An 11671-nucleotide genomic window follows, 5' to 3' on the forward strand; every position below is an offset into this window, starting at 1 on the left:
ACCTTTAACTAAAAAAAGAAAAAAGATGTCTACAGAAAGAGAATAACATTAGTCAGAGTTAGCAGAATACTATTTTGTTATCAAGAGTGTTATTATAAAAGGGAACCAATACTTGTCATTTTCTTCATTATATAATGGCTAAAATATAAAAGTATGTAATAAAAATAGGGAGATGGGAGAAACTAGAGTTTAAACTTTGAGGTCACAAATTTCTCTAATTCCCTTCATATTTATTAAGAACAATATTTGTATTACAAAATGATAATTTACTCCTGCTTGCTGCCCTCGCGCAGAGCTCATAAGCAACACCCAACGAGCAAACTTGAGCTTCGGGACCACACGTAAGACTAACTTTTCTGCTCCAAGCAACCTGACCAGTGGCCTCAGGACATAAAGAGGCAAAATTCCTCAAGGACCAGACATTTCCACTTTTTAGTGGGATTCCCAACATCGCTGATCGCTACCTGCAGCTCACTGCTCCCAAACCCCGTGGGAAAGAGAGTTCACCGCCCAGACAGGTGGGCACTCCTGAGACTGCAAAGCAGAAGAGACCACCAACACTGCCCACCCCTGCCCACATCCCTGGCCCAAGAGGAAACTGTATACGGCCTCTGGGTTCCCATGGATAAGGGCACAGGAGCAGCAGGTTCCCTGCATCTGAGACACTGTTGGAACCTGAACGGACTGACCATATAAACAGTTCTGTGCACCCAAATCCCATGGGAGGGAGAGCTAAACCTTCAGAGAGGCACACATGCCTGGGAAACAAAAAGAGACTACACTCTGCCCACATTTCTGACTCCAGAGGAAAACACCAAACACCATCTGGGACCCTGGTGCACTGGGGCTCCCAGAAAGGGAAGTACAGGTCCTCCTGGTTGCTGCCCTCGCGGAGAGCTCATAAGCAACACCCCATGAGTAAACTTGAGCCTCAAGACCACAGGTAACTTTTCTGTTCCAAGTGACCTGCCTGGTGAACTCAGGACACAGGCCCACAGGAACAGCTGAAGACCTGTAGATAGGAAAAACTACATGCCCGAAAGCAGAACACCCTGTTCCCATAACTGGCTGAAAGAAAACAGGAAAACAGGTCTACAGCACTCCTGACACACAGGCTTACAGTGAAAGACCCCAGCTTAGCAGCAGTAACGCCATTTTGCAAGGCTGTACTTAAGATGACTGGTTCAGGGAAAGGTTAGAACACTGAGTACACAGCGGCTGCCAAGCAGGATGTGTTTGGTTGAAGGCCTGGCAACAGGACGACTTCGGTTGAGCACCTGACAATGAAAAAAAAAGCCCCGGGAGAGGTCCCACACCCTGGTGGGGGGCTGAGTCAGTCGTTATGTTCCAAGAAGGTAGCTAAGAAACTTGCCCCCGGGCTGAACCCTTGGGGGGCCGAGTCAGTCCTTATGTTTCAGGAAGGTAGCTAGGAAACTTGCCCCCGGGCTAAACCCTTGCCATATTAGAATCCACCAATTATGCTTGCTTCTGCTCCCCAAAATCCTATAAAAGCCCATCCTTGGTTCCGTGGGGCGCGCCAGTCCCCCGAGTGACTGAAGCGCCCGCAGGTGCCTGTGCCTGTGTATCCCAACAATAAACCAAATCCTCTTGCTGATTGCATCCTGTGGTGTCTCGGTCTGGTCTTTGGAGTTGGAGGGTCTCCATCCCGAGGGAAAGTTCTCCCTGAGAGCTTTTCATTTGGTGCGTTGGCCGGGAAAGGAGATCCTCCACCCAGGGACCACCGACCACCCACTGGGAGGTAAGCCGGCCGGCGTCTGTCTGTCTGTCTGTCTGATTTTGTCTCGTTCTGCCTTATTCTGTCTGTTCTGTGAGCGCTCAGCCAGGTCCGTTCTGTGAGCGCTCAGCCAGGTCTGTTCTGTGAGCGCTCAGCCAGGTTCTGTGAGCGCTCAGCCAGGTCTGTTCTGTGAGCGCTCAGCCAGGTCTGTTCTGTGAGCGCTCAGCCAGGTTGTTTGGAATTTGGGCGGGACGAAGAAGGAGCTGACGAGCTCGGACTTCTCGCCCCGCAGCCCGGGAAGACGTTCCAAGGGTGTTAGGGGCCCGACTTTTCGGGGCCCAATCTGGGAGAGGAGAAAGATCCGGACTAACGGCACCTCTGTCTGTATTTTTGGCTTTCAGAGGGCCCCGGACCTTTGCCACCTCCATCTGACTTTTTGCTTTCAGTTTGGTACCAAAGCCGTGCAGCACGCCTGTCTGTTGTTTGTTTGACTGTTGGTGTTGTTTGTTTTCTCTGTGTTCTAATCTTCCTTAGAACTAACATGGGACAGTCCCTAACAACGCCCCTAAGTCTCACTCTTGATCATTAGAAAGACGTCCACGACCGGACACACAACCAGTCCGTCGAGGTTAAAAAAAGGAAAATGACAGACTCTCTGCACATCCGAGTGGCCCACTTTTGGAGCGGGATGGCCAGTAAATGGCACATTTAATAAGATCATTATTTTACAGGTTAAAGATCGGGTCGTCCACGGACATCCTGACCAGGTTTCTTATATTATCACTTGAGAGAGTCTCGCCTTAAAACCCTCCCCCTGGGCGGAACCCTTCGTGGACCCGAATTGGCCTCCCCTCAACCCCCAGCCTGTCCCCTCGGCCCCGCCCGGTCCGCCGGCCACGTCTTCCTCTCTCTACCTTTGTGAAATCAGAGCCTTCTAAGAAACCTGTCCTCCCGGCAGACCCAAACTCCCCTCTCATAGATCTTCTCTCTGACAGGCCCAGCTAAAACGGAGGAGGCAGAGCCGCCGGCCAGATCAGTTGCCGGGCCACAGTCTGATAAGGGTTTCTCCCCTGTCGCAGGGAGATTGCGCAATAAGCGCGAGGTGATGCCAGATTCAACCTCCCAGGCTTTCCCACTTAGACAGGGAACTGGTGGCCAGACCCAATACTGGCCGTTTTCAGCAGCTGACATTTACAATTGGAAACAACACAACCCTTCTTTCTCCAAAGATCCGGTGGCACTCACCGACCTAATAGAATCTGTTTTACTTACCCACCAGCCTACTTGGGATGACTGCCAACAGCTCTTACAGGCCCTCTTAACCTCAGAAAAAAAAAAAACAAAGAGTGTTCCTAGAGGCCAGAAAGCATGTTCTGGGAGATGATGGGCATCCCACCCAGCTGCCTGAGACCAAACTGGGATTTTAATACAGCTGAAGGTAAGGGACACCTACGCCTTTATCGCCAGTTGCTTCTAGCGGGTCTCCGAGGGGCTATACGACGCCCTACTAATTTGGCTCAGGTAAAACAGGTATTACAGGAAGCAGGGGAAACTCCCTCCGCCTTTCTAAGGAGGCCTACCGTATGTACACTCCCTATGACCCAGATGACCCAGGACAAATGACGAGTGTCTCTATGTCCTTCATCTGGCAGGCTGCTCCAGATATCAGGACTAAGTTACAGAGGTTAGAAAATTTGCAGGGCTATACATTACAGGATTTACTTAAAGAAGCTGAAAAGATTTTTAATAAGAGAGAGAATTGAGTCGAATCTTGGCCGCCGTAGTTCAGGGCCAAGAAAGGAAGGGAGATAGGGGGCAGCTCGAAAGGGGCTGAAGCTGGATAAAGATCAATGTGCCTATTAAAAAGAGAAAGGGCACTGGGCCAAAGAGTGCCCCAAGAAGCCTGGCGGACCCCGAAAGCCTCGACCATGAACCTCCCTCTTGGCTCTAGATAAAGATTAGGGAGGTCAGGGCCAGGAGCCCCCCCCCCCTGAGCCCAGGGTAACGCTTAAAGTTGGGGGGCAGCCGGTTACTTTCCTGGTAGACACAGGAGCCCAGCATTCAGTCCTCACCCAAGCTTCAGGACAACTCAGCGACCGGACGGCCTGGGTACAAAGAGCTACTGGTGAGAAACAATACCGATGGACTACGGACCGCCGGGTTCAGCTGGCTACTGGTAAGGTGACCCATTCCTTCTTACATGTTCCGGACTGCCGTACCCTCTGCTGGGCCGTGACCTGCTCACCAAACTAAAAGCACAAATTCATTTTGAGGAAGGAGGGGCCCGAATAACTGGCCCCCACGGAACTCCCCTTCAAGTTCTAACCCTACAATTAGAGGATGAATACAGACTATATGAACCGGGACAAGACAAGGCACAATCCCTAGAAATAGACACTTGGGTCACGAATTTTCCACTGGCTTGGGCAGAGACTGGTGGGATGGGGTTGGCGCTCCAACAGCCCCCCTTAATTATACAGTTAAAGGCCACTACAACTCCAGTCTCCATAAAACAATACCCCCTGTCACATGAAGCTTATCAAGGTATAAGGCCTCACATTACGAGGTTTCTAGATCAAGGCATCCTAGTCCCCTGCCGGTCGCCTTGGAATACGCCTCTTCTGCCTGTTAAGAAACCCGGCACTGGAGATTATAGGCCAGTACAAGACTTGAGAAAGGTCAACAAGAGGATAGAAGATATTCATCCGACTGTTCCAAACCCTTACAATTTGCTCAGTAACTGTTCATCGATGAGAAACAGGGGTATGCTAAAGGGGTCCTAACACAAAGGTTGGGACCCTGGAAACGCCCTGTGGCCTACCTGTCTAAGAAATTGGACCCTGTGGCCTCCGGCTGGCCACCGTGCCTAAGGATGGTGGCTGCTATTGCTGTCCTGATCAAGGATGCTAGAAAATTGACTTTGGGACAGCCACTCACCATCCTAGCACCCCACGCAGTGGAGGCCTTGGTAAAACAGCCCCCAGACCGCTGGCTCTCTAATTCCCACATGACCCACTACCAAGCCTTGTTACTGGATGCAGAACGGGTTCAGTTTGGGCCCGTAGTTGCCCTCAATCCTGCCACCTTGCTTCCCCTACCAGAGGAGGCAGAACAGCATGACTGCCTACAAATCCTCACAGAAGTACATGGAACCAGGCTGGACCTATCGGACCAGCCTCTTCAGAATGCTGACCACACATGGTACACAGATGGCAGCAGCTTCTTGGCAGAGGGAGAACAAAAGGATGGAGCTGCGGTCATTACGGAGGACAAAGTGATTTGGGCGAAAGCCCTGCCTGCTGGTACCTCCGCACAACGGGCTGAACTCATCGCCTTGACTCAGGCGCTCAAGATGGCAAAAGGTAAGAGGCTAAATGTATATACAGACAGCCGTTATGCCTTTGCCACGGCACACATCCACGGGGAGATCTACTGGAGGCGGGGGCTGTTCACATCTGAAGATAAAGATATTAAAAATAAGGCTAAAATTCTGGCCCTCTTAGAAGCCCTATTCTTGCCCAAAAGACTGAGTATTATGTATTGTCCAGGACACCAGAAAGGGCACAACCAAGAGGCACGAAGAAACCGGCTGGCCGATGCCACGGCGCGAGAAGCGGCCATGAACAAACAAATCTTGTCCTTAAATAGCCCAGACCAACCCACGCCCCCACCAGTGGGACAAACCAGTTGGGTTTATGCCCATGAAGACATAGAGCTCCTAAAAAAATGGGGGCCATCTACCACCCTCAACTAAAACAGTGGGTCTACAAAGGACTTTTGAATTGATCTCCTTTTTACATAAATTAACCCAATTGGGGTTTAAGAAGATGAAAACCTTACTAGATCAGGAAGAGATAAATCTGTGTTTTTTTTTTTTAATTGGGACAAAGCGATACAAAAGGTGACTGAGAGTTACAAAGCGTGCGCTCAGGTTTACCTGGGAAGGACCATGATTGGACAAGGAGTTCGTCCTAGGGGACACCGTCCCGACATCCATTGGGAAATTGATTTTACTAAAATTAAACCAGGTATATATGGATACAAGTATCTCCTAGTGTTTATAGACACCTTCTCAGGATGGGTCGAAGCCTTCCCCACAAAGCACGAGACTACAAAAATGGTCACCAAGAAGCTCCTCGAGGAAATCTTTCCCAGGTATGACATGCCTCAAGCGTTGGGGTCGGACAACGGGCCCGCTTTTGTCTCCCAAGTAAGTCAGTTGGTGGCCAAATTGCTGGGGATTGATTGGAAATTACATTGTGCCTATAGACCCCAGAGTTCAGGTCAGGTAGAACGCATGAATAGAACAATTAAGGAGACTTTATCCAAACTTACGCTTGCAACTGGCTCAAAGGATTGGGTGGCCCTCCTTCCCCTAGTTCTATATCGGGCCCGGAATACCCCGGGCCCCCATGGTCTAACTCCTTTTGAAATAATGTATGGAACACCACCCCCATTTGTCCATTTCTTTGATTCAAACATTGCTGATTTTGCTGACAGCCCTTCTCTGAGGGCCCATTTACAGGCCCTACAGATTGTACAGAGAGACGTCTGGAGACCTTTGGCCGCTGCTTACCAGGACAAGCTTGAGCATCCGGTGGTGCCACACCCGTTCCAGATTGGAGACACCGTGTGGGTGCGCAGACACCAGACCAAGAATCTCGAGCCACGGTGGAAAGGACCCTACACCGTCCTCCTGACTACCCCGACCGCCCTAAAGGTAGACGGAGTCGCGGCTTAGATCCACGCACCACACGTCAAGGCAGTCCGGTATGAGGAATTGACTAATCACAACACTACACCCCAGACATGGAGAGTTCAGCGCACTCCAAACCCCTTAAAGTTAAAACTCCTACGTGGCTCCTCCTAGCCCTTTTGTGGCCTAGAGTCAGTGGGGGAATAAGCCCCCACCAGACAGAAATTTCTTGACCAAGTCGAGTGAAAGATTTCACTCAAAGTTAGCAAAAAAAAATGGGGGAATGAAAGACCCCAGCTTAGCAGCAGTAACGCCATTTTGCAAGGCTGTACTTAAGATGACTGGTTCAGGGAAAGGTTAGAACACTGAGTACACAGCGGCTGCCAAGCAGGATGTGTTTGGTTGAAGGCCTGGCAACAGGACGACTTCGGTTGAGCACCTGACAATGAAAAAAAAGCCCCGGGAGAGGTCCCACACCCTGGTGGGGGGCCGAGTCAGTCGTTATGTTCCAAGAAGGTAGCTAAGAAACTTGCCCCCGGGCTGAACCCTTGCCATATTAGAATCCACCAATTATGCTTGCTTCTGCTCCCCAAAATCCTATAAAAGCCCATCCTTGGTTCCGTGGGGCGCGCCAGTCCCCCGAGTGACTGAAGCGCCCGCAGGTGCCTGTGCCTGTGTATCCCAACAATAAACCAAATCCTCTTGCTGATTGCATCCTGTGGTGTCTCGGTCTGGTCTTTGGAGTTGGAGGGTCTCCATCCCGAGGGAAAGTTCTCCCTGAGAGCTTTTCAACAGGACAGTCTAGCCACTGTCAGAAATAGCAGAAAAAAGTAACACCAGAGATAATCTGATGGCGAGAGGCAAGCACAGGAACCCAAGACTACATGGCATCATTAGAGCACAATTCTCCCACCAAAGCAAACACGGAATATCCAAACACAACAGAAAAGCAAGATCTAGATGGAAAATCATATTTGATCATGATGCTGGAGGACTTCAAGAAAGACATGAATAACTCCCTTAGAGAAACACAGGAAAACATAAACAAGTAGAAGCCTACAGAGAGGAATCACAAAAATCCCTGAAAGAATTCCAGGAGAACACAATCAAACAGTTGAAGGAATTAAACATGGAAATAGAAGCAATCAGGAAACAACCCTGGATATAGAAAACCAAAGGAAGAGACAAGGAGCCCTAGATACAAGCATCACCAACAGAATACAAGAGATAAAAGAGAGAATCTCAGGAGCAGAAGATTCCATAGAAATCATTGAATCAAGTGTCAAAGATAATGTAAAGCAGAAAAAGCTACTGGTCCAAAACATACAGGAAATCCAGGACTCAAGGAGAAGATCAAACCTAAGGATAATAGGTATAGAAGAGAGTGAAGACTCCCAGGTCAAAGGACCAGTAAATATCTTCAACAATATCATAGAAGAAAACTTCCCTAACCTAAAGAAAGAGATACCCATAAGCATACAAGAAGCTATAGAACTCCAAATAAATTGGACCAGAAAAGAAACTCCTCTCGTCACATAATAATCAAAACACCAAATGCACAAAACAAAGAAAGAATATTAAAAGCAGTAAGGGGAAAAGGTCAAGTAACATATAAAGGCAGACCTATCAGAATCAAACCAGACATTTCGCCAGAGACTATGAAAGCCAGACGATCCTGGATAGATGTCATACAGACCCTAAGAGAACACAAATGCCAGCCCAGGTTACTGTATTCTGCAAAACTCTCAATTAACATAGATGGAGAAACCAAGATATTCCATGACAAAACCAAATTTACACAATACTTTCTACAAATCCAGTTCTACAATGCATAACAAATGGTAAAGCCCAACATAAGGAGGCAAGCTATACCCTAGAAAAAGCAAGAAACTAATTGTCTTGGCAACAAAACAAAGAGAAGAAAAGCACACAAACATAATCTCACATCCAAATATGAATATAAGAGGAAGCATTAATCACGATTCCTTAATATCTCTCAAAATCAATGGTGTCAACTAGCCAATAAAAAGACATAGATTAACAATCAGGATACACAATGAGGACCCCGCATTCTGCTGCCTACACGAAACACAACTCAGAGACAAACAAAAACACTACCTCAGAGTGAAAGGCTGGAAAACAACTTTCCAAAAAAATGGTCAGAAAAAGCAAGATGGAGTAGCCATTCTAATATCAAATAAAATCAATTTTGAACTAAAATTCATCAAAAAAGACAAGAAAGGAAACTTCATATTCATCAAAGGAAAAATCCACCAAGATGAACTCTCAATCCTAAATATCTATGCCCCAAATACAAGGGCACCTACATATGTAAAAGAAACCTTAGTAAAGCTTAAAGCACAAATTGGACCACACACAATAATAGGAGGAGATTTCAACACCCCACTCTCATCATGGAAACAGAAATTAAACAGAAACGTACACACACTAAGAGAGGTCCTGACCAAATGGACTTAACAGATATCTATAGAACATACTACCCTAAAGCAAAAGGATATATATCCTTCTCAGCTCCTCATAGTACTTTCTCCAAAATTGACCATATAATTGGTCAAAAAACGGGCCTCAACAGGTACAGAAAGATAGAATTAATCCCATGTGTGCTATCAGACCACCACGGCCTAAGCTGGTCTTCAATAACAATAAGGGAAGAACGACCACATATACGTGGAAGTTGAACAATGCTCTACTCAACGATAACCTGGTCAAGGAAGAAATAAAGAACGAAATTAAAGACTTTTTAGAATTTAATGAAAATGAAGGTACAACATACCCAAACTTATGGGACACAATGAAAGCTGTGCTAAGAGGAAAACTCATAGCGCTGAGTGCCTGCAGAAAAAAACAGGAAAGAGCATTTGACAGCACACCTAAAATCTCTAGAATAAAAAGAAGCAAATACACCCAGGAGGAGTAGAAGGCAGAAAATAATCAAACTCAGAGCTGAAATCAACCAAGTAGAAACAAAAAGGACCATAGAAAGAATCAACAGAACCAAAAGTTGGTTCTTTGAGAAAATCAACAAGATAGATAAACCCTTAGCCAGACTAACGAGAGGACACAGAGAGTGTGTCCAAATTAACAAAATCAGAAATGAAAAGGGAGACATAACTACAGATTCAGAGGAAATTCAAAAAATCATCAGATCTTACTATAAAAGCCTATATTCAACAAAACTTGAAAATCTACAGGAAATGGACAATTTCCTAGACAGATACCAGGTACCAAAGTTAAATCAGGAACAGATAAACAATTTAAACAACCCCATAACTCCTAACGAAATAGAAGCAGTCATTAAAGGTCTCCCAACCCAAAACAGCCTAGGTCCAGACAGGTTTAGTGCAGAATTCTATCAGACCTTCATAGAAGACCTCATACCAAACTATCCAAACTATTCCACTAAATTGAAAGAGATGGAGCACTACCGAATTCCTTCTATGAAGCCACAATTACTCTTATACCTAAACCACACAAAGACCCAACAAAGAAAGAGAACTTCAGACCAATTTCCCTTATGAATATCGACGCAAAAATACTCAATAAAATTCTAGCAAACCGAGTCCAAGAGCACATCAAAACAATCATCCACCATGATCAAGTAGGCTTCATCCCAGTCATACAGGGATGGTTTAATATTCAGAAAACTATCAATGTGATCCATTAAATAAACAAACTGAAAGAACAAAACCACATGATCATTTCATTAGATGCTGAGAAAGAATTTGACAAAATTCAACACCCCTTCATGATAAAAGGCCTGGAAAGAATATGAGTTCAATGTCCATACCTAAACATAGTAAAAGCCATATACAGCAAACCAGTTGCTAACATTAAAGTAAGTGGAGAGAAACTTGAAGCAATCCCACTAAAATCAAGGACTAGACAAGGCTGCCCACTCTTTCCTTACTTTATTAATATATTTCTCTAAGGTCTAGCCAGAGCAATCAGACAACAAAAGGAGATCAAGGGGTTATAGATTGGAAAGAAGAAGCCAAAATATCACTATTTGCAGATGACATGATAGTATATTTAAGTGATCCCAAAAGTTCCACCAGAGAACTACTAAACCTGATAAACACCTTCAGAAAACTGGCTGGGTATAAAATTAACTCAAATAAATCAGTAGATTTCCTCTACACAAAAGAGAAACAAGCAGAAAAAGAAATTAGGGAAACAACACCCTTCATAATACTCCTAAATAATATAAAGTACCATGATGTGACTTTAACCAAGCAAGTAAAAGATCTGTACAATAAGAACTTCAAGACTCTGAAGAAAGAAATTGAAGAAGACCTCAGAAGATGGAAAGATCTCCCATGCTCATGGATTGGCAGGATTAATATAGTAAAAATGGCCATTTTACCAAAAGCGATCTACAGATTCAATGCAATCTCCATCAAAATACCAATCCAATTCTTCAAAGAGTTAGACAGAACAATTTGCAAATTCATCTGGAATAACAAAAAACCCAGGGTAGCTAAAACTATCCTCAACAATAAAAGGATTTCAGGGGAATCACTATCCCTGAACTCAAGCCGTATTACAGAGCAATAGTGATGAAAACTGCATGGTATTGGTACAGAGACAGACAGATAGACCAATGGAACAGAATTGAAGACCCAGAAATGAACCTGCACATGAATGAATCTATGGGCACTTGATTTTTGACAAAGGAGCCAAAACCATCAAATGGAAAAAAGATGGCATTTTCAGCAAACGGTGCTGGTTCAACTGGAGGTCAACATGAAGAATGCAGATCGATCCATGCTTATCACCTTGTACTAAGCTTAAGTCCAAGTGGATCAAGGACCTCCACATCAAACCACATACACTCAAACTAATAGAAGAAAAAGTGGGGAAGCATCTCAAACACATGGGCACTGGAAAAAATTTCCTGAACAAAACACCAATGGCTTATGCTCTAAGATCAAGAATCGACAAATGGGATCTCATAAAACTGCAAAGCTTCTGTAAGGCAAAGGACACTGTGGTTAGGATAAAAGGTCAACCAACAGATTGGGAAAAGATTTTTACCAACCTTACAACAGATAGAGGACTTACATCCAAAATATACAAAGAACTCAAGAAGGTAGACCGCAGGGAGACAAATTACCCTATTTAAAAATGGGGTTCAGAGCTAAAGAATTCACAGCTGATGAATGCCAAATGGCTGAGAATCACATAAAGTAATATTCAAAATCTTTAGTCATAAGGGAAAT

At 45.4% G+C, this 11671-nt stretch overlaps 1 protein-coding gene and 1 pseudogene across 1 annotated transcript; both read left to right on the forward strand.

Annotated features, from left to right (window-relative positions):
• Positions 1 to 3103: 3103 nt before the first annotated feature.
• Positions 3104 to 4534, forward strand: LOC148005020 (uncharacterized; annotated as a pseudogene).
• Positions 4535 to 4595: 61 nt separating this feature from the next.
• Positions 4596 to 6698, forward strand: LOC148005021 (uncharacterized). Its single transcript, XM_087554919.1, has 2 exons — positions 4596 to 5097; positions 5284 to 6698. Exons 1-2 carry the CDS (start codon positions 4608 to 4610, stop codon positions 5487 to 5489), a joined length of 696 nt encoding a protein of 231 aa, XP_087411045.1. The 5' UTR covers positions 4596 to 4607; the 3' UTR covers positions 5490 to 6698.
• Positions 6699 to 11671: the final 4973 nt, after the last annotated feature.

This window comes from Rattus norvegicus, chromosome 6 (assembly GCF_021556685.1).
Source record: "Rattus norvegicus strain SHRSP/BbbUtx chromosome 6, alternate assembly SHRSP_T2T, whole genome shotgun sequence".
In the NCBI taxonomy this organism is placed as follows: domain Eukaryota; kingdom Metazoa; phylum Chordata; class Mammalia; order Rodentia; family Muridae; genus Rattus; species Rattus norvegicus.